The 26,292-nt window shown below is 39.7% G+C and overlaps 1 protein-coding gene across 2 annotated transcripts; it reads left to right on the forward strand.

The window, feature by feature from the left end:
* The first annotated feature begins 19,682 nt into the window (after window positions 1-19,682).
* Window positions 19,683-24,510, forward strand: LOC111254121 (uncharacterized). 2 transcript variants are annotated; one of them, XM_022814653.2, is made up of 6 exons: window positions 19,683-19,835; window positions 21,022-21,308; window positions 22,114-22,240; window positions 22,634-22,753; window positions 23,414-23,764; window positions 24,301-24,510. In XM_022814653.2, the coding sequence occupies exons 2-6, from the start codon at window positions 21,030-21,032 to the stop codon at window positions 24,432-24,434; spliced, it is 1,011 nt and encodes a 336-aa protein (XP_022670388.1). In that variant the 5' UTR covers window positions 19,683-19,835; window positions 21,022-21,029; the 3' UTR covers window positions 24,435-24,510. The 2 variants fall into 2 exon arrangements, with proteins under 2 accessions (XP_022670388.1, XP_022670389.1); XM_022814654.2 differs by having other exon boundaries at window positions 19,690-19,846.
* Window positions 24,511-26,292: the final 1,782 nt, after the last annotated feature.

The following is a 26,292-nucleotide window of genomic DNA, read 5'->3' on the forward strand; positions in this document are numbered from 1 at the left end:
TGAAATGTTAGTATGCCTTCTATTGGAGTCTAGACTTCGAGATGAACGACGGAGCTACTTATGTGACGAAACAACTACGCATATACAAACAAAAAAATCAACTATTTTTAATGTTGGAAGTCCTGAGGAAAACTTCTAAAAACTGCTTTGGTGGTAACGGTAAAGGTTTTTAGATTTTTGTTTACAGCAAGGTTTATTTGGGTATCTTTTTCTATATTACAAGCTCACACTTTTTGATGCCATAAAGCCTTTTAGAGCTTCCGAGATACGACAGGGCTACTTTGAGAATATTACGAACAGAACATGTAGTAAAATTTTATTTCAAATATTGTTTACGCCCCCATAGCCTGATATTCATATTAATCCAACAACGTCATAACTTAAGAGTTAAAAACTCAAGCGAGCTGAAAATTTCCTTCCATTTTAATTGAAGGTTGAAGCCAGGCCCTCATGGGCCCTCACCGGGTCCGGTGCCCCAAAAACAGCACCATTTAATTTACGGTTGAATTTGAAACGTAGAAGGCGTTCACTCGTCCGCAGTCCATAAATATTGTTTAGCCATTTATAATTGACGATAAAAGACATTTTTACGACAAGTTTTAGTAGTAATACATTATTGCCAATTGAAAATTCAACTATACAAACGAAGTTAACATAGTAAACCACTTCAGCTAAAACTGAGTAAAATAACAGCGGATAGGGGGAGGGTTATAAAGTATTTCGGGCAGTAGTAATGAATCGTTGGAGATTAAGCATTTCTTTTTATATCTGCTGTAAACTCTACCGCGCAACTTGCGTAAAACAAAGCAAATCGTTACTACCAGAACCTGGAATAAAGCCATTAACGGTGATCAAGTAGTTGACGAGTGAGTCAGGCCTTATGGGGGTAAAAGTGGAACGCTCAATCTTTACGTGTAGAAGGAGGTAGTAGTGTACCAAGAACTACAATGGCTATGCAGATTCCATGCATGAGAGAACCTGAAGTCGGTCAAGGAAAGACAAAGAGCGCCCAGGTGGATCTGATCAGCTCATATAAAAACTTTTTACCAGCTGCACTCAAACGGGTTCTAAAACCTCTTTTTCATAAACGTTTATCTGGCGTACAACATCGAAGTACGCCAGCAGTCACCAAAGTATCACTTCTGCAAAGCCATGGTCCGATATTTCCGGAAAATATAGACACAACTATCTAATAGCTTGTACACGCTCTTACGCCTCAAACCTTTCTGGCAAAAAAATTTTACTATTACTTTAAATGGCCGATACTAGTTCAAATATGTATTTTTCATTTTTTTTTTTACCAACTTAATTGAATATCGGTGGTAAAACAATAGGAGATCTTCTCCGCATCTAGATCTCCCCTCTCCTCCGTTTCCCCCAGGGCAAATATAGTGCTAAGCAAGCTTGGGTCTTGTTCATCGGGAAATTTTCCGTGGCTAATAACCCGTTTCGGAGTTTCGGAGAAGTCACCGGCGGGCCGAGCACTTTATAAGTTGCTCGTCGATAAGTTAGTGTTGTACGTGTCCGTAACGAGAAGACATGATATATTCAAACTGTAGGAAGCCGTCGATGATGCTTCAATCTATGACCTAGTGCTATTAAAGGTGTTGTCGCTTTATACACGATACCACCACTCCATTACACATAATAAATTACGCCATTATCACAACAGTAACATGCCTTTCTATAGTTGATACACTTAGCCTAGATTTGCCCATTTAAATTGCAAGCACTATCGTATATCTGATAACTTAGGACCCGAACTTTATTTGTTCCCTATTTTCCCCAGGCGGGGATCATATATATACGTATATATATATAATATCAGCAAATAATAATCTATCTATAGAGCCAAATCTATTAATTAACCATAAATTGCACACTGTATCGCAGCTATTTTATAGTTGTATGAAGATTGATTGATAGCGCCTTTTGAGATAAGCTCTAAATTTCTAAATTGGACTAAGTTCTAATAAGTAGCATAAAATAATGATGTAATTAATAAAACTGGACAATTCATTTGAATTTGTTTTAATTTCATGTTAAATAGTAAATGCTAGCGACTAGAGTATTTTATTTATGATGCAAATGATCGTGCCTAAATTTCATGGCGGCAATGAGAGCCAAGTCGATGTCCGACGAGACAAAAGGGCGACCTGATTTTTTAAATTGTTTTTATTGTTTAATTGCTTACAGCCATGCTTTTCTTGTAGCACGTCTCCTGAGAGGGATCTGAGCTATTTAAATGATCTATTAGGATATCATACAGTTTGTCTGTATATTACATGTTTATGCTATCCTCAAAAACAAATATATGCTGGCTTGTTAAGGATGTATTGACGGTATTGATGATTTTAAAGTCACCTAGCTCAGATTATCGGTGTTGATGTTATTTAGAAATTGAGATTTTTAGTAATATAATTGGGATAGCTTTATTTCTGTAAATATGCACTATATTTTAAGATATTGTAACGATGCAGGCACGAACGGTGACTAGCTCAACGATTAATTCAGACCTCAACAGCTATAACCAGCGATAGAAACCATACATACCTTTACATAAACTTTCCATCATGACATATCGATGACGACTGGATAGAATATTGATAGTTTACATTTAAGTTAGTTAGGAAAAATGTATTAATAAGTAAAATTAGCACTTGGAAATTTCAGCAAAGTTGTTACCATGTTGCCATTGAAACATGTCAGCAGCAGTCTCACATGATGCCGCTAATTTTCCGTAGTTTGCCTAGATGGTTAGTTACCGGACTGATTGAGATACTAATTTTCTTTTTTAGCAAGGGATGCCATCTTGACACAGATAAGGTTTGATGAGATAATCAGTTCATGTACGCCAGTGCACACAAAATGCACACGGTTTATCCAGATATATATAGTTGCCACTGTACACAGTAATTTTCTATTTTTTTCGTTTAAATAAAGGCCACTAGTTCAGCAAGAGTTTAAAACAACGTCGATAGAATATTTTATTAAAAATGTCGAGTTGTTGTTAGCCTTTCGTAGGCATTAATATTTTTCATACTTTTTCCGTGTGTTTGCTGCGTAATGAACCTGCCCTTGATCGGTGAAGTCTATGGCCTGTTGCAACGTTAACTATACTAAGTATACTAAATCCTCCAGATCATACGTCCGACGGTGCCGTTAAGCGTTCCATCCGACGAGCATACGGCACACTAAGAAGTGCCTTTCTTCCTATTGACGGTGGCCATCTGTAAACAACTTAATTCTACGCGGCCATCTAGGAGGGTTTTGTGTCATTAGCTTTAATGTAACTTTATATGAATTCAGTTATGACGTTCTAACGAAACAAAGCTGTCCACATTTATCATGAGAACTGATTGCAAAGAAAACTAAAGAAGCTCAATCAGAAGGTTGAAATATACCAAAAGAAAGTTCCTTGCCCATCTAAAGAAATAACCTTCCCATAAACATGATCATTTCATTACCTGACTCAAATAGAGATATTAGGGCATTTCTTAGAATAAAAAAAAAAAAAAAAAAATCATGTGCCCTCTTCTACTGATTTTTTTTTCTTAAAAAAAAAGCCGACATTGATCAAACATTAATGTTACACCATATGTATTTTCCTCCTCTATTTCGTTATCACTGCAATTATTTCTGCTTCTGATTAATCTAACGGCACAATATAGCGTCCCTATCGAAAATAGCCAACGGATTCGGATGATATGAGAGACTAGATAATTTGAGTCGGTCTGTCTAGCTTTCCGATAAAAGCATCAACAATCAGGTTTTAAAGCGACGCAGTGCTATGTTTCTTGTTACCCGTTCATTTACACCGATGACTATAGTGGAGCTTGCTTAGGGCTACGACGATGATATCATACTCGGAAAAATGGGCTAGTCAGTTCCCAGCTGCTGTTACTGCTATAGCTAACAGTCGAGGAAATGAGGAGTACCGTGGGGCGCTGTTCCGTTAGGATCATCATTATCGTCAAATAGATTGCCTGCGTCGCTAGAAACGCCGAACTCCCATGGCGACCGAAAACAACTCGCAGCAAATCTGTAGCCTAATTCATAACTGCCTGCAGGCGCTGTCTATTATAAAAAGCAGGAAAGCAGCGACAAAGGAGATCGGGACTATCTGGTAACAGTCCCGAGTGACGGCCCAACCATATTGCTTGCGCAACGAAATGTTTACAACGCAGTTTGTGGCCGAGGTCTGTAGCTTTTGTGCTGAATTTCTGAATATCACCATATTGCTATAGCTGAAACAGAACGCGTTGCTCATGGGGATGGGTAATTTTTGGAGATGCTCGATGGAAAAGGAGGACCTTAGCAGACGCTATGGTCGGACAGCCTAATGCAAAAGGAAAACTTTACGTTAATCACATTAAGTAGGAAAACTAATCAAGCGGATAGACGTTGTATAGTCATTAGAATTCACACATAAGCGTCACACTTGCACACTCGATCTTACGCGTCATGTTTTAGTGGTGCTTTTTACATTATCTGGGATTAATGATTATTCTTACCGTAGCTTTGTTCTCATGGTAACGTTTGCTCTGCGAGACACATAGCTAGTGTCGTACTAAGAGGAGCAATAAGTGAAGGGGGCTTGCCTTCGTGCAATTCGTCTAGGCACTTCCCATTGGGAACGCATTCTAGATAGATGGTTCAATTCAAAAACACAATATTTGCTTCATTTGCTCCTAATTTGCGCCAGAAATAGGCTCGATGCTGAACATGAACATGCGTCTGACCCTCATGTTGTTCGCATACGTTACTCATGTAACTGTGCATTTCTGTCCAAGTAAGTGGGTGTCTGCAACGGTCTTCCTTACCTAACAGTAAACGAGTCCTTGGATTGTGCTATATCAAAGAAAATTAATCTAATAAATAGATTCCGTCATTTCGATGCAAGCACACTCACCACGCTGATGAAGTCTCGTCCTTTATTATCGATCGATACCTCGCAGGCGTATATCCTGCCTAGGTATCGATCGATTGGGTAAAGGTTGCCACAAAAATGAGTATCATATATATGTTAAAAAAAAGCTGCCTGTAGTCCATATTATTTGTACTATCTAAGCTAAAGAAAATGGCCGGGCAAAAATCATACTAATACAAATAGGGATACGCAGGTCTGGAGGCAGTTGGCGTCATGCTGAATAAGTGCCATTGCAGAAATGTTTTATGGACAAAGCAGTTTATCTAGTAGTTATGTAATCATCAATTAGTCCATCCAGTATAAGTACGATCTATCTATCCACTGTACCCAGCAAATGTTAGCCTTCCGTAATGATGGCTTGCCTAAATTCTGTTTATTTGCCACTAAGGCCCCGATAAGGGACACCACTGGTTGGTCATCGCTTTGAAAAAAAACAATCATGAGCGGAAAGGTGTTCAAACGGCATATACTTTTTAAGATAAACTAATTACAGATACATGCTGGTCTTCATTTAAACACGAAAATAAGTAACACTAGACCTTTACCACGGAGCATCTGCTTACATATTCTACATGCTATTTGTATTAAGAAAGAGAAGAAAATAAATAAAGACGTGTTTCTTCTATGGACTACAGACAGCATGTTTCTAGCTAGAAGCTTGAGTATACAGTGACTCGAGCGGGACATGTTTTTGACTAAAACAAATAAATCTAATGAATGACTCAAGGACGACAGGCAACATTTTATTGTTAAGCGGCGCTCATTTCCGCTAACATCCCACATTAATAATATCTATACTGAAAGACAGAGGCAAAGCATATCTATGTTGTACGAAAGGGCACCAACGAATCAAACGGTTGAGTTGCTTTGTAAGATGAGGGAGAACACAGAGTTACACTTTAAACGCACTAATATTACCTACGGTATGGGGTCGGCATACTCGGCACCCGACCAAAGGTTGTAACTGTATTTCAACGTGGCAGGGAGTGCTAGAACTAAATTGCCGTTATTTATTTACAATTGAATTTTCAACACTCTAGGCACAACCAGCGTTTTACAGGGTGGGGATGGGGCTGGGGGTAAAACATGCACTACGTAATTGGCTGAAACACATTTTCGAGCCCTCGCAGGACCAACAGAAGCATTCATTAAAAATACAATATTTTTAGATTACTGATTAACAAACAAAATTCCTCTAGTGATGTTCCAGACAATGCGCGAACCAGAGTTCGACGTGAAACTCTGCACAGGGGTAAAACGTCTATGCCTGTCTTTGATCAGAGTGAATCATTGAGGTTGCTAAAGAAATTGATGTGAGACGATTAAACAAAGTCAGACACTTAGTTTCTCTGATGAACTGACGCTGCCTTCTAAGTTCCTCGTTCGCCAACTAAATGGAAAATTTCACAAACAGACAGAAAACTAACTAACATAGTAATGATTTCGTTTTATTGACACATTGCGTGTATACATACATAGCCTTTAGTGTATCAGAGTAAACGAAGTGTATAAATAAATTCATTATTTTATTTGAGGCCGCTATTTAGAGCCCCACCGATAACATAAGGAAACTAAAGTAATTATGCAGGTAGGTATGTTCGGCATCATTTAATAGCTAGATAGATATAGGCGTACAATACAGGATGCAATAAGTACTTCATGTAGTATTATGTGCATAAGATCATGAAGTTTCAGGCGATTGACAGCCAATTTAATAGCGGTACTTCGCATGACCATCTTCGTACTGCCTGAGTGGACCGGAACTGATAAACTCACAGCTATATCTGTTTATTGTATGCAGTCGGCATAAATTAATAAAATATGAAAACCCAGGAGAAAGTGAAGAAAAACTTAACAACTGTAAAATTTTCCAAGACATTTTCATCATGCAACTTAAAACAACTCAAGTATGTTTTTAATCAAATAGATCGGGCCGAGACCACTGGTTTGGCATTGACAGACATCGAATCAAGAATAAAGATGAAGCCCAATGAATGAACTTTACGTCAGCGTAAGGAATACGTGTTGACTGTTGTGGTTTTATGCAGTTAATACTCTTCTCATATTTTTTTTATCGCGGTGTACGGACTTGTGAAGGCACCACATAGAAAAAAGGTCATCCGCTGTACTATGTCCTTCCTGAACTTCTATGCAAGAAGCAGACCAAAGCCTTGCAACGCACTGTTTTGTTAGAGGGGACCAAATCGGTGGTCAAAGAACTCAGCGTAATTTACCCATCAGGTCTAAAAATCCAATTCGAAAGTGCGTGTCTCTTTCTATAATAACCAAACACGCTTCGCATCGGCGTCCCGTCATGATCCAAGATCCCTTCTACGTATCCGCTACGCATAAATTAAAATACGTTTCCTATTATTCACGACATTGGCACTAGATCGTCGTAACGTAACTGGACAAATCAAACCTTATCAAACCGTCGAGCGATTTGAAAATTTCATGAGAGTGTTAACTTGACCGGGAAACTACTAATCGGGTATCACTCATGGATTTCTACGATTATCATTGCTATAGGATGATGATATTGTGAAGTTTTAGAAACGGCTAGTGTCTAAAAAGTTTAAGTGATAAGGATTCAGGTTCAATGCGTTTCGAATCGTCTGTGGAGCAGGATTCAACAAATAAAGGCCGATGCGTAGAGGCTTGCCGAACAGGAAATTTTAACAAACACAAAAATATATGCAAAAACTGCTCTACGATAATATTGCACATGCAACATGTGTATATATATATATATATATATATATAGGAAAAAATATGCTTGTTTTCTTTCGAACAATCTTGCAGACCTGCAAGATGTCATTCAAATCGTTTGGTAAACGATATAACCTGTAAAGATTACGTACATTAAGGAAAATGCCCAAGCCTTTGCCAAGATTAAAAGATAATTGTAGAAGCTTTATCATCAATGAATAAATATGTAATACATTTTCTAAAAATATATGTACATATTTAAAAAATTTGTCTTAGGAACAGGCTTCATCGAAGAAGGAAGGGTTCAGTTTTACAGCCACGTCTGTTACTTGCCAAATATTTGCTTTCGTATAGCAGTGTCTTAAAGGCTTTAAGGATTTTGTAAATAAGGACGCTTCAGTGTAACAGGATCACTTGTTTACCTGTATTGCCTTCTTTCCTCACATGTCTGGCTTCGCTGTTCGTTTCCACGGTAAAAATCACACCCTTATCACACTCTTCGCAGATGACTTTATCTACGACACTATTAAACATATAATCTCATTTAATAAGCTGCAGCCACCTTAATCGTAGTAGCTATTGGTAATCTAACCTATTCGAAGACTTGCCAGGGGGGGGGGGGCGAGGTTTGTAAGAGCTAGTAGGAAAAGTTTGTAAATGCGCGGTATCAAATGATCTTTTCGCTATAATACCATGAGCTTGAAAAATGTAGGTTACTGGAAAACACAAACATGAAAAAATTATTCTCTTCTAAGAAATTTTTGGTTAGTATAGGTTTAAATCAAACGGAAGTATATATAGATAGTCTTTTCTCGTTACTTGATAAATTAGCGCCCAAAACTGCGTTTACGTTAAGGATATAGCTGAACTTGGTCGACTCGAATGATATTCGAAATTATTATATAATGACGAGCTTTGTCATAGTAATTTGATTAGGTTTTTTTTGTGTAACATTGAGCAATTATCAGTTTCTTGACTGAATAATTTTCCTTTTAGGCCTTTAATGGAATATTTTGGGGATTAGTTTTCTACCCCGAAAACCCATGGTATCGTGGTTTTAGTACTTCAACTTGCCTAAAGCTAAAGGTTGTAAGCTTCAAGTCGTGTTTCCGTAAAAATTACTATGCACGGATTCTGATTAGCCAGAATTATTAGATAGATGTTACTACTTCTATGAGATGCCCATTTGTCCAACGGGTTCTGGTAATTTGTTGGCTCGCGTTAGCTGTCGGACCTATGCACCTTATGCTGTTTACAAGCAAATTAACACGTATTAGACGTCAGCTAGTAAGTTGCTTCTGAAAGCTTTAATTTCATCAGAAATCGACAGCAATGGTTATCAACGTTATGATGTTCTGCACACTTTTCCAAGTAAGTTGTTAATTGTAAGACCTCTCTGGAACACTCTGGAATCAACTAACAACTTGCTGACGAATGTTTGCTTACCCCCCAAATAACCAAGAAAATTGACTACGTTCGGCTGATCCCCCGGTTGTGAAAAATATACGGTTCCACAATAGAGAAAAGACGAGCTCGTCAAAAGCATTGGAGGTTGGGTAAAACTCATTTTAGTCAATACAATATACAACTGGTATACCATATGAAAATGTACATTTTAATTTCTTCAAGTTAAGTTGCTTTCCAAATTTAGGTTTTGTGGTTACACCTCTTAATTCTGAAGGGTTTGAATAAAGCGATCATCGTATAGTTTAAGGACGTTTCATTACTAAAGGTGATTTGAAGGATGCGTTCTATAGAGGGCTAACAGAGGTAATCGGCAAACGCGTTCAGCCACCGTGACGGAGCACAAGTTCAACACAGTGCCGGAAATCCACATTTGTAGTTTCGTTACTTTTTTGCCTATAAGTTACTCGAGTCCTACAAATGCCAGGATGTACTCTATTAGAATCAATAAATTTAGTTAACGTATTTATCCAGAATGACAGTAATAAAGTGATAGACCTAAAACATGTTAGATATCCTCGTATTCCGCGCTATTTAAAGATATATCCGAAACTGTAAAATTTAGTTTCTAAGACGGTTTTATATACAATGAGTGGTGCGTCATCAGTGGCTTTCTCCCAACACAATGGAGCACTGAAACCTTATCGTAAATATTCGCCAACATTACAACACACGTTAGCATTTCCTAAATTAGTCAAATTCGTGGTGTTTTTAAGCTCTTTTGGCTTGAAAATGCAGTAATATGCCTACCCCTTTCTCTATATTGGTCTCCACCTAAATCAAGCACAGAGCGTTTGCACGTGATCATTTGAACTTCGCCTGTCAACATCCAAATTTTGTTACTAGCCCTATAATCCTTTATTAAAAAGTAAATTAGCCATTTATTTCAGATTGATAAGCATTTATTTACTCGTCTCGGTTCAAGCTCTGTCTTCCTAGAAAAAAAATCCTCACCACAATACACTTACGGTGCCGTTTTCTTCAATCCTCAAAACGCTTTCTAAATTCGATCGATAAGATAATAGAGTTCAGCTCCGTTAGGGATTTTTCTTTCGCTTTAGACTCCTTTCTCCTGCAGACTCTTCTCTAGTTTTGGAAGTAGGTTGAGTCACGAGGTGCTGGATTTGATGAATGCAAGGACTGAGCTAATACACACATCCAGTCTATGTTGCAAAAATTACTGTAAGTGGAGGACGGCGCCTTGTCATGGTGGAGTACGAAAAATTTGTTGTGCCTCAGCTTGTGGACTCAAGCAATCCCTTTGTAGCTTATTGACGGTACTTTTCGGTGACGGCGCGAATTCATGATGAACGATTACCCGACGATCGAAAAGCCTTTGATTTTGAGCACCTTCATTTGGGACTGTGGATTGGGAACTGTTTTTGAAGCGATACGCGTATGATGGCCTTCTTTGACCCCTCGTAGCAGCCGTACAGCCGTCTGGCTTTTCTAGAAGTGCGAAAAAGCTTTTCTCACACAATTTTCTTTGCGAATATTCATCCGCTAAGCACTCAGCTGCGTCATGATAAACCTTGCCGTAAGCCTTTCAACGTCCTAACTATTCGACAAAATAGCCTAATAACCTAAACAAAACTAATTAATCTTCGTCTTCTCCGCCAACTCTCCTATGCTGATTTGGCGTTTAGCAAGCACGAAGTAGTTCACCCCTTCTACGCTCTCGTCCACGATCGCTGGCACATGCCGCCCAGAATAGGGATCGATAGGCACCCGTTCGAAACCCTCGAAATGGTTAAGCCGCTTGTTTACTGGCGCTTCATTCAGCGCCTGGTTCCCGTAGACATTCTATAACGTCCACGAAGCATCCGTGCGGTCGATTTCATTTTTCACACACGACCCAATATAGATTTATCATTCCATTTGGAAAGAATCGCAGAACGCTTAATAGATTTACTCAGTCTCAACGAAAAACTCGTGATTGCTATGAAATTCTACCGGTATGTAACAGAGGCCTTGCCGCTTATGCCGAAATATCACGCAGTAACGTTCAAGTTCAAACGATTCGTTCATTTTCGATTAAAAGGCTATAGCGACGGGAGATACGTTTCCCGTTCTAATATCCTCCTTCTTTGTTCCTACCTCAGTTTCCGTGTAATGATTTCGTGTAAGTAGGTAACTATTTCTGATGAAAGATGCTTTGGTGCTTTAGGTATCTTTACTGGCCTTTTAGTTGCAAAGAAGCGAAGCATTTAGAAATTCAGTTCAATGTAGCGTCTAACAACGCTGTATGTTCCAAGTCTGAGAATAACATCAGAAGAACAAACTGCGAGTACGCGTCTAGCTCGTTTAACCTCGTTTACGCTACATTTGTAATTATCATTACGAGCGAAAGTTTATTAGTGTTCCTGTGGCCTAGTTCTCACAGAAGTCCCATTCCGTACGTGCATATATTGGGCTCGTGAGAACGTTTCCTTTTATAAATTTTCAGTTCGACAAAAAAGGCCGTAATGATTTTTTTCTAGCGATTTCAAAAAGGACGGCTAAACCTAATAAAATACACAGGGCAAAAACGATAAATCTGAAATTCGACATAACGTCCAAATCCTATTAGATCATAAAAAATAACTATGCGCTTCCTTAATAAAATATACGACCCTGGTAATTGTGTATTAACGTAGGCCGTTCTTGCTAAAACCAACTGAGCCTTAATACTGTTCCTATTAAAAGAATAAAGAGCAATCATTCAGTCTGAAATTTTACGTCCTTGTCTAGTCCGAAATGTTTTTTAGTGACGAGCTTATTTTACGGCCTTTGAGTTGTGCACTGAAAGCACAATGAGTCAATATGCGCCGCGCTTAGATCTACCCGAGTCCTCATCAGCATTTACAATCGTATTTATTTTATACAACCCTAGCTGATCAGGACGCGTCGCGCACCTTCAAATGGCGTATTTAATTTCTATAATAAAACGCTATTCGCGGTAGAGCTCATGTGCGCGTGTAAGTTAACCATGTTCATATCGTGTAGCCCGGAATCGGTCCCCTTTCACCAGCTGCCACAGATAGCATCCGGCGTTTGTCTGTAAGTGCAAGCTATCCAGTAGGTAGTCGCGCAAGGTTAACGGTCGGCCAGGCCTGTTATCAGGTTAACCAACAAAGGCTGCCATCGGCACACTGCCACGCGCCATCGATCTAGATTCAGTGGTACAAGTGGACCAGCAGCGTCTGATTGTTATACTTGTTCGTCTGATTAAAGGATCTTTTTCGCGCGTACCATTAGTTAGTCGTGTCTCTCGAACTTCTCCCGGCCTCCAGGGTGGCTCAATAATTTCCCTTTTTTTTTTTTTTTTTTCTGAGCTCTGTGTATGTATTCATGGTCCGGCTGAGCGGCGGCCCTCTAGCTGGCGCGATGGAAGGGGACGACCGTAAGGGCGGGGCAGTCGCAGGTCTTGCGTTTCCATTTGCTGTCGTCTCCGGTGTGGCTGCTTATTGCGGTTTCTCTACGTGTGTGTCCCGTCAGGAGTGACGGCAACTGATACGATTCTTAGTAACCTTAGGACAGAAGAGCATGCATGTCTGTAGCAGCAGCAGCTATTGTTGTTGTCGTTACTGCTGCGCCTGTTGGGCGTCTGCATGTTTTGTGCGTGCTGGTGTAAATCTGTGTATTGATGCCCTTAAAACTTAGACAACTGACTATGGCTGGCCACCCAGTTGATTACAGAAAGAAACGAAGCTTACAATAATTGAGATTCTCGAACAAACTCTCGAAAACCTTCTCACTCATCCGGTGGCTGGGCAGAGCGTGCCACTATCGCAGCGGCAACGGGCAGTTTTTCCCTCGGGCTAGCTACGACTCAGCTGGTCGTTCGTCTGCCTGTGCTGTTCGCGTATACTATTTGTAGTATGAAAATCGTCTCTACAAGCGGATACGACCGTCTGAACGAACGCACGGCCGTAAAAGTCGACTAAACGGCCGAAGGTCGGAGCGGCCAGCCAGCCGCCGACGGAGCCCGCCTCCGTCAGTGGACCACCCGCGTGCGGCAGTCACTACTACAGTGGCAGCTCAATCGGAATCTGAACGCAAAACTACGCTCGATCAACGATGGTACCACGACTGATGCAAGTAGTAGGATTAGGAGTAGGAGAAAAACCAGCGGCAGCTGTCGCATTGGAAGTAGCAGCAGCAGCAACAGCGACCGACCGGCGGTCCAAGCGTCGACTGCAAACCGCTAAAGGCGTGGACAACTCAAACAATCAGACGCGAACTAGGCTCTGCTCAGTTCAGATCACGTTTATCGAATATGGAACTGAATTACATAGAGCTTCGAAATTGTCACGCAGACATCAACGTACACTAGCCCGTAGAAAACAGACATCAATAAACACAGCATAGAACAACAATTGCAATAGTAACAGATTTACAAACAGGTTCACGCATATATATATGTATCAGGTTAGGTTCTTGCTTTCGTTTGTCTTTACCAAGTGGCTAGAATCAGCTCCGACGGACCTGGATGGATCTGTTGTGGTCATAGACACTCATGTTGATTAATGTCGTCAGTGTTGCTGTTAAAGGTGCCAGTAGGAAGCAGTCAACGAAAACGAGTAAGCCTTTCTTGCTTTAGGCTTCCGGCCCTAAAGGTGAAACATTAAGGTGTTAAGCGGTTACATTCTGGTGTCGATGTTTTGTGTATGAATAGTAGTAGAAATCCTGCGATCCGCCGTCAACAACAGCTTAGTCACTTCAGAAAGGGTGAGATTGATGCTTCTGAATTTAAGAGGATGCCAGTGTTATCTCCTCCGCATCATGTAGCCTTAGTCAAGGATCGGCGTTAGATAGGAACCGTCTTTCATCCTGACCGTAATTCGCAGCGACTGATGTACCACAAGGGTGTAGACCGTCGCGCATGGTGTTCTCACAAGTGATGCTAATACTTCAGATAGCAGTTGCTTAAGTGCGCGAAACTTTTTGACGTCATTTTGTTTGCTCGTACTCACTCATAAAAGATTATCTATAATCTTTTTTTACATTACTTAATTAAAATATACAGGCTGTATAAATTCGTACACAGGAACATAGCGAAAGTACGCACCTGTTCGTCTATTAGCGATTGCGGTGGTGCGAAATGCCATCGGAATACCTTAAAAACTCCAAAGGGCCAATGAAACCTCTAGCAACATGGCCATGCTTTACATCAAAAACACCTGGAACGTCGACTCCATTGGACGTACTATTGTTAGCACCGCATACGATGCCAAAAGAACCTGCACGTGCGGAAAGAAATGAAAATATGATACCCGCAGAAAAACCGAAAAAGAGTAAAAACCAATCATCATCGAATCGTAAATTGTGGCGTCCATTCGAAGTAAGTTGCCCGCACCCGCAGCCCCACCGAGCATTTCGTTGCTTTTGCGGTAGTGCGTTTGCGCGAAATGAGGAGCTCACTCGTCATCTTCGGATCCACAGCGGACAGCGACCTTTCGAATGTAACCAATGCGGACGCAAATTTGGACGAAAGGATCATCGCGACAAGCATCTGAAGACGCATCTGCGAAATGAATACAAACGCATCCACCGCTGTCCTGTAGGACACTGTCCAGGAAGATATACGCGCACAGACGCCCTGAATCGACATATGCTCGCAACACACGGTTTTCGACGACCCCGTAAGCGGACGATCCAGGAAGGTTCAGCAAAGGACCAGGAAGTATCGACTTTGACATCAAAACCGGTCATGATTTCCCCTGCGTCACTGGCGCCTAGCGCCTCATCGGTGCCACAGCTGCCACATTTAAGATCGGCCCAAATGATAGCAGCAGTGCAAATAGCTCATCAATTACACGGTGAACGGAAGTTGATTCAGGGGTCGAGCGCACAAGCCAGATCCGTTTCCCAGTTCCAACAAGAACTTCAAGGAATGATCGTACGTAATGAAATCTATTCAAGGAGTCCTCTTCCCCTCATGCGTGCTACTTCGGCCGAGCAACATCTACTATGGCAACGCTGGTTGTGAACTGTGACAGCGTGCAGAATACTGCGAACGAATACGTTTTTGTGTGATACGTGTGCGATAGTTTGACTAACGCCTGGCAGGCTGTAACCACCTGTCAAGTTCTATAAGTTCATACTAGTATGACGATAATGACAAAAGTGTTATATTCACGTTTATATGCGCAGGCTACTACGGCTGATATTTGACATGAGTTTACTTCATATGTACATACAGATAATATGCTTAATTGTTTTGGTTACATGTATGAGGCATTAGCTTGTACCTGGTACAAGGTCGAATAGGGAAAGTCGCCTAATTAAAATGCAAGTTTAAATAAAAGAATTTTGTATTTATATAAATTGACTATACTTATTGCATTATAGAAAAAAAAAAAATAGGAGTAACCCTATCATGCTCGGTTCACAGAAAAACACCCATTTAGTGTCTGATGATTACGCGAGCTTTGTAGAGAATCTATAGAAAATCATACAGTCTTTATGGAAAGTTTGACGACGTTCTAAATTTCAAATTACCTATCAAAGAAAGCGTACTGCTTTACCTGCTGGGTAAGCTATATATATATATATATATATCCATCTCACTTAGTGCCTAACCGGTGACAAAAACTACTTAAGTTTTCAGCACTAGAAATTAGACCTGATTCATAATGCCTTCATTGCAATCACTAGAAGATTATACCACGAAATGAGCTGAGGTTAACGGTATACATACATACATACATAAACAGTTTACGTAAATATAGACATACAGAGATATGTATGTGTACGTGTATATATGTCTACGGCAACGGGGTCGCACAAGCAGGCCTCCCGTCGCCCCGGGGTACGTTCGGCGGTCCTATAGTAGTGTTCGTTGTAGTTGCAGCCGTGTGCTCTGCACGCTACCTATATGTCGTCGCTACAATGGGGTTTACTTCAACCTTCTTCCAAAGAGGGATTCACAGATGCCTGGTCCGCGGACGAATAGGCAGGGACATTTCACTCGGAACTAAGTAGCCGTAGGAATCCAGTCTAGCCGTTATGACGCAGTCGCAAAAGTACCCGATTTCTCGAACATTAAACTTAGCTTAAGCCCTAGCTCATCCAGCAACGCTTATTTAGCGCAGAAACTATAGCGGCAAAAGTGTGCCCTCAGCGAAGTGGCTTCCTTTAGAGAAAATTGTTTGTACATTTCTTTCTTGCAGCTTATTTACGTCTGCCATGCACCGGCCTTAAAATTGGCCACTCTTTGTAAATATCGACGCGCTCGCCTCACAATGGCCACTGCCGTTCCTTTGCGAGCCGTTCATACTCTTCAATCCATTGTTTCGGCTTCCTCTCCTCACACACCACCGAGGACGATTCTCACCCAGTCGCTCTGATTTTATGTAGTCATAGAAGTGTGTTTATTAAAAAATAACAAAAATGCTATAAAGAAAGACTTGACGTACTTCAAATTGACAAAGCAGGCTATCTGTGTTTCCATTCGACATATACAGTTAAACCAAAGCAAATGTTTCGATTTTTATGTTCGAGTCATATGTTATATGTTAAGCTGTTAACTTCAAATTAATAATTTTGCTTATTAATGAATAATTAGCTAAGCAAATAAAGTTTTTTCTTTTTACTATAACCTACAAATGTGTAGTTTTAAAGAACACTTACGGCTAGCCTGTGACAACGATGGAATAGAACCGCTCCAAAATGGTCCTAAAAAATTCTGAAGAAAGACACATGGTCATATATTTCATTGTTCTTGTTACTTGCATTTAAATTATCTACGATAACAGTGGCGTCTCAAGAGCCTGAGTCTGGATGCGCTGGGCTTTTTCTTCAATGAAAAGTAGCATGTCACAGTGTTGGGAATACGGTGACAATCGGTCGGAGACAAAGGCTCTCATTGGGGAGTTCCTTAAAAATCATCAGTTCACCTCAGTATGTACACATAGTACAGCAAGCTAATGAATTTTCTATAAGAATAAAACGGTATTAAACCGCTTATAGTACACGGGCATAAAAAGCAAAAAATTACTTAGAAGATAGACTCATGCGGATCCAAATAGACTTCGAATGAAAAAAAAAATCGTGACCAATCGTGATCGTTTCACAGCGAACCCTAGAAAAACGCGATCTTCTATTATCTTCATTTCGTGGCTTATGGCAAGTTCGAACCTTTGTGACGCTCTTCATTTGGTACCTATGCAATACATGTAGTATATTCGTTGTTTTATCATTTTTTTTGCTCAACTGTGCGCTCGACGCACTAAACGCTAGCTGATCTTCTCCCAGAATGGCCTTAAGAGGATGTTCCTACGAAATGAAGTTTGCTTTCCATGAAAAGGTGTGTGCGTGTGTGTGTGTGTGTGTGTGTGTATAGCAAACGCTAGTACTCTTTAGAATTCATTCCAGCGTGCTTAGTAGGGTCTTCGTTGCGCTCAAATATTGTAAGAATACACGGAACATGGACTTCAGGTTCATGTCAAGACCCGTACGCGAACCTATGAGTACTGACATAGCCTACCTTTTGTCATAACTGGTCATTTTAAAAAAAAATACACTATTAAGAGGAGTGCGTACTTTCCATTATTCAATGTAATTGACTGGATCATCATAGTACGATGGTGAAATTATTTATTTATCTTGAAAATGAATAGTTATTGTCTACCAAACAAACGATCGGAGATCACCTATCGATGTCAAACACAAATCTGCCGATTCAAGCAGAGCGATCTTCATGATCATTGAGGTAAGGCGCGAAGAAAGTTATGATCGATATTGTTCGTTGAATGATAAAACAAGCATTAATAATTAGAATGATGCTGATAAAAAAAAAAATGACAAAAACGCAAGGAATAAATGAAGAAAAATGCATTTACTCAATTAGTAAACGCTAATAGATAGCATATAACAACGTTTGTCAGAGTACTGTTGCAGAATAGCAGGCTGGGCAACGTTTTTAAGTTATTATTTGGGTAATTTGTGATACAGAACCTGTTTCACCTTCCGTAGCTTCCAGTATACGATACGGTTGACGGTTACCATGTGCCAACTTTCTGAGGAAACATTCTTTTTTGAAAACCATAAAAATATATATATATTTTTTTTTCTTAAAAATCTTCTCATTTGCGCAGATGTTGTTAAGAGATTGTTGGTCCAACTGGCGCTTAATAATTCCAATCAAAGCCTGTAAAACCCGCTTAGAAACAGTAATAATAAATAGCGACCAGTGGAAACTATACGTGAACTTTAACATGGGTCTTTTCTTAATATACCAGCCAGGAGCAAAATATGCCTAAAAGCAACAATCGCTGCAGGACAACGAAGGGACCTAGGAATAAATTCTTGGAAGCTACTTAAACAATGACGTCTCGTATATTATGTATTATATCGTAATGTTAATAGGGCAGATAAATTTCTTTGAATCTGCAGTGAAAATGTTTATTACGATGTAAAATCATGTCTTAGCGCAGATCACAACGACGGGCGGCAAATTATCCACAGAGTCAGTCCAGGCAGTCATCTAATAGTCTAGGTCAACAATAAACCAAACAGAGATAATGGACTGAGCACACGCATTTGCTTTACGAGGTTCGTCTCTAAGAAAACAAACAAAAAACGATAGTCAGATAGCCATATCTGATACAAATCTCACTCACTGACAGTGTGCAATATCGAACTCCGCCTGTATCAAGTAGGCCATGCCCAATTTATAAAAAAATATTTCATTCGCAAAGCCTACAAATCTTTCCTCTCTGAAATGGTGAAAAGTACCATTGAATGTTTTGGGTAACCCTGAAGAAGAAGAAGGACCAAGATGAAAGCAAATCAATAAATTGTGATCGCCGACAAGATATCCATGGATTGTGGATAGGAAAGAGAGGAGACGCGCAATATCAAAACATACACCTTCAATAGCCAAATGCAGTGGAGTGTTACCTATTGAACCCTCAAATTGCTTGCGGCGTACAACTGGAACAGATTCTGACAACTGTTTACACGAAATAAATCTTTTTGAAGGATAGAGATTTTCTGGCATCCATAATTTTTTGGCCGCATAAAATGGGCTTAGTATCCCGCCTGGTCCACAGTATAATTTGTTCCTTTTTCTGCGTATGTAGCCCAATTGAGCTTGCCTATATTTGTTTTGTCATATTTATGCCGGTAGTACAGGAGACTTTTTTACATCTGAATACTGTTCAGCCATATGTCCTTGTCCTGAAAGGCTGTATTAAATTCTCTGCTGTATTGCTAACCAAGCATGTTGTTTACATCCAAGAAAACTGTGGATTGTAACATTATCTAAGAATAGAATCCGGTCGTAGAACTTATCTTATTGACGTTTAGTTAACGGTGAAGTGCCGACAAGATATAATCACTTCAATGCTTAGCTTAGCACCTGTTCTAAAGCGTTACGTTTGAACTGGCCAGTTAACGGTATTGCGATTCAACGTTTATCGAAATTCGGGACCGGTAGGTGATTCTCACACTTAAGCCATCCTATCATAATAGTATTATCTTTCAAAAGACATTTTTAAGGCTTTTTTTTTTTTTTTTTTTAATCGCTACATGGTAGGAAAAATTCCTTAGGGATTCTTTTGCAGCTAAGCAAAGTTTTATGAATCTTATATAAACAAAAAAAACGAAATTGGGAATATATATATAGTCTTTAAATCACAATTGAATCTGTAAAATGTAGGTGACGAACAGTCTCGATATCAAGCTCAAGTAGAGAACTTTCGTGTCCGTAGTCATATACAGTGAAATACATGTAAATCGTGGAAAGGTACAGTAGAGGTATAGACAAATTTACGTTTTCATAGTGTGCCTCATTCTAAAGTAGCAGCGTATGGCTGGGAAGCAAGCTGTTTCAGAAGTCAATGGGGGCTAGGTTATTTATAACCTAGCCCCCAAAAAATCCAGGCTTCATAAACTCGATTCAAATGTTGAACATCGCGGTTCAGTTGACACTACTGAAAAATAACTGTCTTATGTGCTTGCACCAGCCCCATCGTACGTAGTAGTAGTAAGTTTATAAATATTGTATTTCGAATTTGTGGGCTTTTTATACACAGATAATATTCTGAGGTATCTTGAAATAAATTGAGTAGCATCCAATTTCATATAGGGCACCAGCATCTTCTAGTCTCGGTCGTTTTTTTGCGTGAATTAACGAGTTCATGACCGTGGATCTAGCATTATCTAATTTTTGCACGATTCTAAGTGGGCTTTATGCTATATAAGCATGTATCACGTATGATATACGTGGTGCTCGGAATAGCGTTTGGACGCCACCTTACTATGTAATGACAAAGAACAAAGACAAATCACCAAGGCTGGTTCTCCATAAGTAACCTGAATGGCTCAGATAGACGGCTAAGCCGTTCTCTATGCTTTGGAACTGGACAGGAGCTCCTCAGTTGGGACACGAACTTATGGTAGAAAACACCGCGTTTCACATCATGACTGACATTTCACCGTGTAGGCCCAGTTTTCGCGCGGGTTTCAACTGCGGTAGGCCCTTTACTGGATGACCCTTATATTAATAATGCAGAACATTCACACAACTAGGACGTGAAGATCTTAATCTCTACTGGACACGACAGCGATAACCACCGACTTTAATATATTAATCTTTTACGTTACTAGACACGTGTATCGTTTAGCCTTTTTGCCTGATGTTTGTATTTGCTCTGGGTGTATATTTATGCAAAATCGGCTTGTAATCAACCCAGGGAGTGAACGGACTCTATTAAATAGAGTATTGTCGGCAAATATTGTAAGGAAACATGATTAAAGCATGCAGCTACAGTACGCTTGGGTCGTAAGTTGAACTTGTGCAGGTTTAATATTTTTACTTACTAAAACCAGTCACCTCGCTCGGACCTTCATTTATAGGAGTAAGGGCGGGTTGGAGGAAGTGGCATAGTGATACGTAAGTTTCATGCATTAGTTTCTCTGTTTATTATCAGCTTCGGAGATGTGGGGACGTGAACCCTCGGTCTCAGTTGCGTTAAATCCAGAACAGCAACTACTCGTTTATCTGCCGGGGGCGGCCGGAACCTATGCCACCATTCAACATCAGCCTTCTCTGCCACAAATTGTGAACGATCAGTCGCAGAATAATGGCAGCGTACATATGTATGCAGGTCACCAAAAAGGGGGGTCGCAGCTTGGAACAGTCTTGAAGAAATCAACAGCGAGGATTAGTGACGATAGTGGCACCATCGCTGGCAAAGAGAAACATGACGTTACAAGAGTAAGAGCCTTTAGGACTTCTATTTAATAGAAGCTGTTTCCTTGCCATATTTAGAAGCTGTACGTGGTGATTTTACATTATGTCAAACAAACGCCGACAAATATAAGCGACAATATTTTTCAGAAAACTATGTGAAGCCTGCTAAATGCTACAGGGATATAACCTTGAAATTACGTATCAGCATATAAGTTAGTTAATTTTCGTAAGGATAGCTATCTGTGCACGTAAACGTTTTTGAAATTCAAAATTCTATTGTCTCCTTAAGCAGTCTTAGATGGTCACGAATTTTTGATATTAGCAGGAAACTTACGAGAACCAGGTAGGTGCCACATAAAATGGTACAGAAATTGATCGTAACGAGCTTTCGATCGGTGTAATACCTTCGTCCGTAACCACAAAGGTTCCATTATTAACCACATATCCGCCACTGCCCCATATTGACTTCCCTGGAAACTAAACACAGTCGGTATTGATTCTGTAGCCCAAGGTAAAAAAGATCCCGTCAAAATGGTTGAAATTACCAATGGTGTACTATGAAGTCGTCCCATAAATATTTGGCTATAGAACGAGAAATGCCTATACTTGGTTCATCTTCGTGATGCCCGCACGATTTGTCCTGGTAGCAAAGCTTTATCATATTGTATAGCGGAGAAATGCATTTACATAGGAAAAGGAAGTTAGATAGAAATGTAACGGTTGTAATACGAACCTATTCCGGATCCTCAGTTTTGCTATTGTGAGCGATTTTTCGAATAGTTTGCCAGCGAGGGCATTTAAACGAACGCTTACGTTCCTTTCTGTGCAGGTATCTTTCTCCGCTCAAGAGAGAGAATTAAATGATGATATTTTCTCCAGGAGAGCAAGCTTCAAAGTGAAAGTGGACAGTATGGAAAAAATGGTTCAAGAGCTACAACGGAAGCAACTTCAAGGGCGTTGGTATCGTTGAACTCAGAATGTGATTGTTTTCTTCGTTACCATTTATTATAGACGTAAATCAGTGTCTTCAAGTGAGTTTCTGAACTAGCTATGATTACAATGACTCTGTACGCAAAGTCATTGGATGTAGCGTTTTTTCAAAGAGCTTCCCAAGAAGACACCACACAAGAAGAATTTTTGTTTGTAAAAATGAGAAGTCGTTAAAATCGTTTGATCCTACTAGTAGGCAGATCGACCTGAATAGGCTGCGATTTGAACTATGACCTTGTTCCTGTTAGGAGAAAGCTTAGAGGCTAGTCTGCGTATGGTTGCGTAGCATTGGGGCAGTAACTAGACAAGTTCTTATTTGTCTAGTTTATTTTCTTATTCTTATTTGCGCGGTTGGTCAGGTAATCAAGCCAGCGTTCTTCTAGAAAGAACTGATCCTGAGAGGTGTTGTCCGGTAGGCCTAACTCTAGATAAGAGAAAGCAAAGCCCCACGAACAAAAGCGACGTTGCGACTATACAAGGTTAGTTATTTTCCCTGGAAAACATTCCTAAGGGCAAATGAAGGTAAATTTGCTATGGGTTCCTGGACACAAATATTTATATAGATGTGAAGTTTTTTTCGAAATCAAACATGCAGCCTTTGATTTTCTATAATCTGCACAAGGAACTGTGATAAATTCTAGTATGTATTCTGTTAAGTCATATTTCAACTATGATATATTAATTAGAACTATGTAGGTGGAAAAATGACCGCGGCGTCCTGTTCGCACTTCTGTCTGCCCCCACCTCGTCCTTCTTTGCAAGAAAGGAGTTTTCTTTTAGGTTTAAGTTTACTTTTTTCGGCATCTTTTCAGCAGCGTTGTACTATACAGATCACGCTTCCCTGAAAGCATGGTTTGACAAAAACCAGTTGAAAGCCTTTATCGTATATAGGAAGGAAGAAAGAAAGGAAGGAAGGAAGGAATGTTCAATTAGAGAATAACGGCGACATCTTCCGAGTGTGGGATGCCTGCCATGGAGAAGCGTTTAGTCGTGTTTCAATTGGAAATCAAAATTAAATATAGGATTTCATTTTATATTTATATATAATAAGGTATACGAAAATCAGTGCTTTGTACCGGCGGAAGGAGTGTTGTTTTTGTTTTGCATGGTAATGACTTGTAATGTGATTTTGTCGTAAGTGGTACTTGGTAATGACGGGAACGCGGTTGTACAAAGGATTTCTTCAACGGAGGACGTTAACGGCCTACTGTGCGATTCTCGCTGCAAGCCAATCAATATCAGCAACGCAAAGCACCATGGGCCTTCGTTCCGAAATGGGGTTGGAAGTGCTCTTGCGAACGCACTTACAGACGTCGAGTTCGAATTGAGGACTCATATCGCTAGCCTTAAAACGACTGATGGCCAGAAACTGATGAACGTTTGTCCTGAAATCAAAATCGTTCTTGATGCATACAGCAAGGCTCTTGATAAGGCTAAAAGTGAGGCAGGATTAACGGAAGGAAGAGATCGAGCTTCACAAGTGGCGATTCGTAAGTTTTTATATCCATACGTTATTCGATCATATTTGGAATGTAGCAATAAATAAATCTATTTATTGCTGTTCAAGAACTCGTATAGTAATCCAATTATATAGCCAACTAATTATGTAGCAGTAGCAATATTATCAAGAGTAATTTTAATACTGTACATTTGGCAAGCTTCGGGAACAGAGGTGATAATCATTTCTGGGCCTTCCACACGATGTATTATGTTAAAAGGAGATCGCTACACAGAGTAGGTGTGTGAAACCGTAAATAGCAAAGGAAAAACGTCGCCTCAGCCCTGTAATCTGAAATATAGACGGTTTTAGCCAATCGGTCGAAAGTGTTTTTTGAACAAGGCGCCACCATTCATTGGCGCTGCGGAGCCCACTAGCATGAAAGGTATATATAAGGTAATGAAAGGTATATTTTTATTTCAATTCTTTTAGCTATTACTGATTAAATTAACACTTGTTATCCTTATTTAATTCTACGCATTATCCGTTGCAACATTAAAACTATTGATCATTTTATAATATTTGCAGTACCAAAAACGCTAAGTGAACTCAAGTTGGAAAGTGTCCTTACGGACTGCCTTTCATTACTCGCGCGAGAAAACGACGACACTTCGAGTTTTAAGATGACTGATTCCAAATATAACTCGTCTAACCAAAGGTAACTGTCAGCTTTTCGTCGAAACGGACATTTTAATATAAAAAAAAACTTAACAGGATACACAAAATTGAATAAATCCGTGAAAAAAAAAAGTGCGATTTTTTTTGTAAGTTTCGGTTTGCGTAAAGTTGCGAACATAAATCTAGACTGCGGCAAAGTACAAAAATCGTCTCTGAGAGACAAAATTTCACAGAAAGTGTCACAACGGATGCTTTGCCGCTGTGTCCTGAGGTTTTGAGGCGGGCTCCGCTGGTAAATGATGAACCTATGATCATGCGGAATAACCAGGTGCCTTTAAATTGTCAAAATCCGTCGGAAAATTGTAATCGTTATTGTCTATTTACCTCTAACCTTGAACAATCGCATATAACGTTAGGTACAGATTAGGCTCTATAGTGACTATGAACGTGCTTACCAGCCAGTTTCAAAAGCACAGTTCTTCTTCAAGTTAGTTCCAACAACAAAGTTCGTGCTGCAAAAAGGATTCGATCGATTCGATTTTAGAACGATGAGGATAGGCTGCTAGTGTCATTGCAGGCCACTCAAAAGCCTGGTGTTTTCCGATCACGTGGGAGCTTTAGGCTTGAAAGCAATACAAATACACTTCGTATCAAGAACTACAAAATACAGAAGCTGAGATTTTTGAAAAAGCTTTGTTAACTTCAAGGATAGGATTACAAGTTCTCTATTTGTAATGCACTCACAGGTAAATTCAATACATAAGTTTCCAGGTAAAATAAGGCCGTCGCGTGTATGTACATCTTGTAAATTTCGATTATTTATCAAATTTGGTGACGGACAAGTTAAAAAATATTGATATTGTTGTTAAGTTCAACGTAAAATGCAAATTGGGGCATTTAGCATGATCCAGTGTTTAATGAAAATGAATATGCTGTAGGGCAATAGGGAGGGAGATGGCTATTTATCTATGAAAATGATTTTTAAATACTTTTTATTTTATTTGTTTTTATTTAAAATGTTCATGATAGCCAACTGTGACAACAGTAATATTTGGAAATAACGATCGCACCCCACTGGTGCATTTGATTGACCGTTCGTCGAGGTAAGGATCACCACGAATGCTCCACTGATTGTGAAGTCGTAGAAATTAATAAATACGCTGGCTCAATAGAGATTTCGTACAGATGATAGATAGAATCGTGTTTCCCGATTCTCTTTTGTTTGTTAAAAATTGATAAAGTTATGGAAATGGCAGCGATTAAGAAGCAGACCGAAAATCAAAAATTGAGTGCCTTACCCATGATTACGTGATTAATTCTTTTAGCGAATGCAAGAAAAATCAATGCCTTGTTTCGTTCAAGTGAGTGACGCAAAACGTAAATATGCAGGATAACAGGTGCGGCACAGTAAACAAAGAACCAGAGACAAACCATATATAATATAACTATAATTGATCAGAGGTACTAATAAAATGGACAAGTTCTAGTTGGATGTTGCAAATTTCTCTACAAAAATCAAACAGCAGTGGTCGTTAGTTGAGTATGCGGGAAGCTAGTGGTGACGCTGGAAATATATTGTAATTGACCCAAGTTCTCGAGTTTGGTACCTACGCCCCTTGGGCATACCTCCGCGAAAAAAAGTAGAAGAAGCTTGCTATTCACGGAAATTCCAAGTAGAACTCGAGATGGGTTTAAATAGGGATCTTCGTAATTACTTCGCATAGAAGCCTTAAATTTGATAGTGTCATAAAATTGTCATAAATTGGACCGGAAGTTAAAGTAGCATTCACTCATTTTTTCACGACTCGTTTCGATAGCATGGAAGTGTTGCATGCGGTGATGCCACAGTGCCATCGTTGAATCATTTTTAGGACAAATAAAAACGATCCATTGTCCTGTGTT

This window comes from Varroa destructor, unplaced genomic scaffold (assembly GCF_002443255.2).
Source record: "Varroa destructor unplaced genomic scaffold, Vdes_3.0 BEIS01000007.1, whole genome shotgun sequence".
Lineage (NCBI taxonomy): Eukaryota > Metazoa > Arthropoda > Arachnida > Mesostigmata > Varroidae > Varroa > Varroa destructor.

Excerpts from the sequence above, each read along its gene's own strand:
- LOC111254121 (XM_022814653.2), top strand. The coding sequence starts at position 21,030 with ATGTGGGGACGTGAACCCTCGGTCTCAGTTGCGTTAAATCCAGAACAG. Across the intron at positions 22,241-22,633 it reads ACGGAAGCAACTTCAAGGGC|GTAATCAAGCCAGCGTTCTT; the intron begins GTTGGTATCGTT and ends GCGGTTGGTCAG. Across the intron at positions 22,754-23,413 it reads CGACGTTGCGACTATACAAG|TGGTACTTGGTAATGACGGG; the intron begins GTTAGTTATTTT and ends TTTTGTCGTAAG.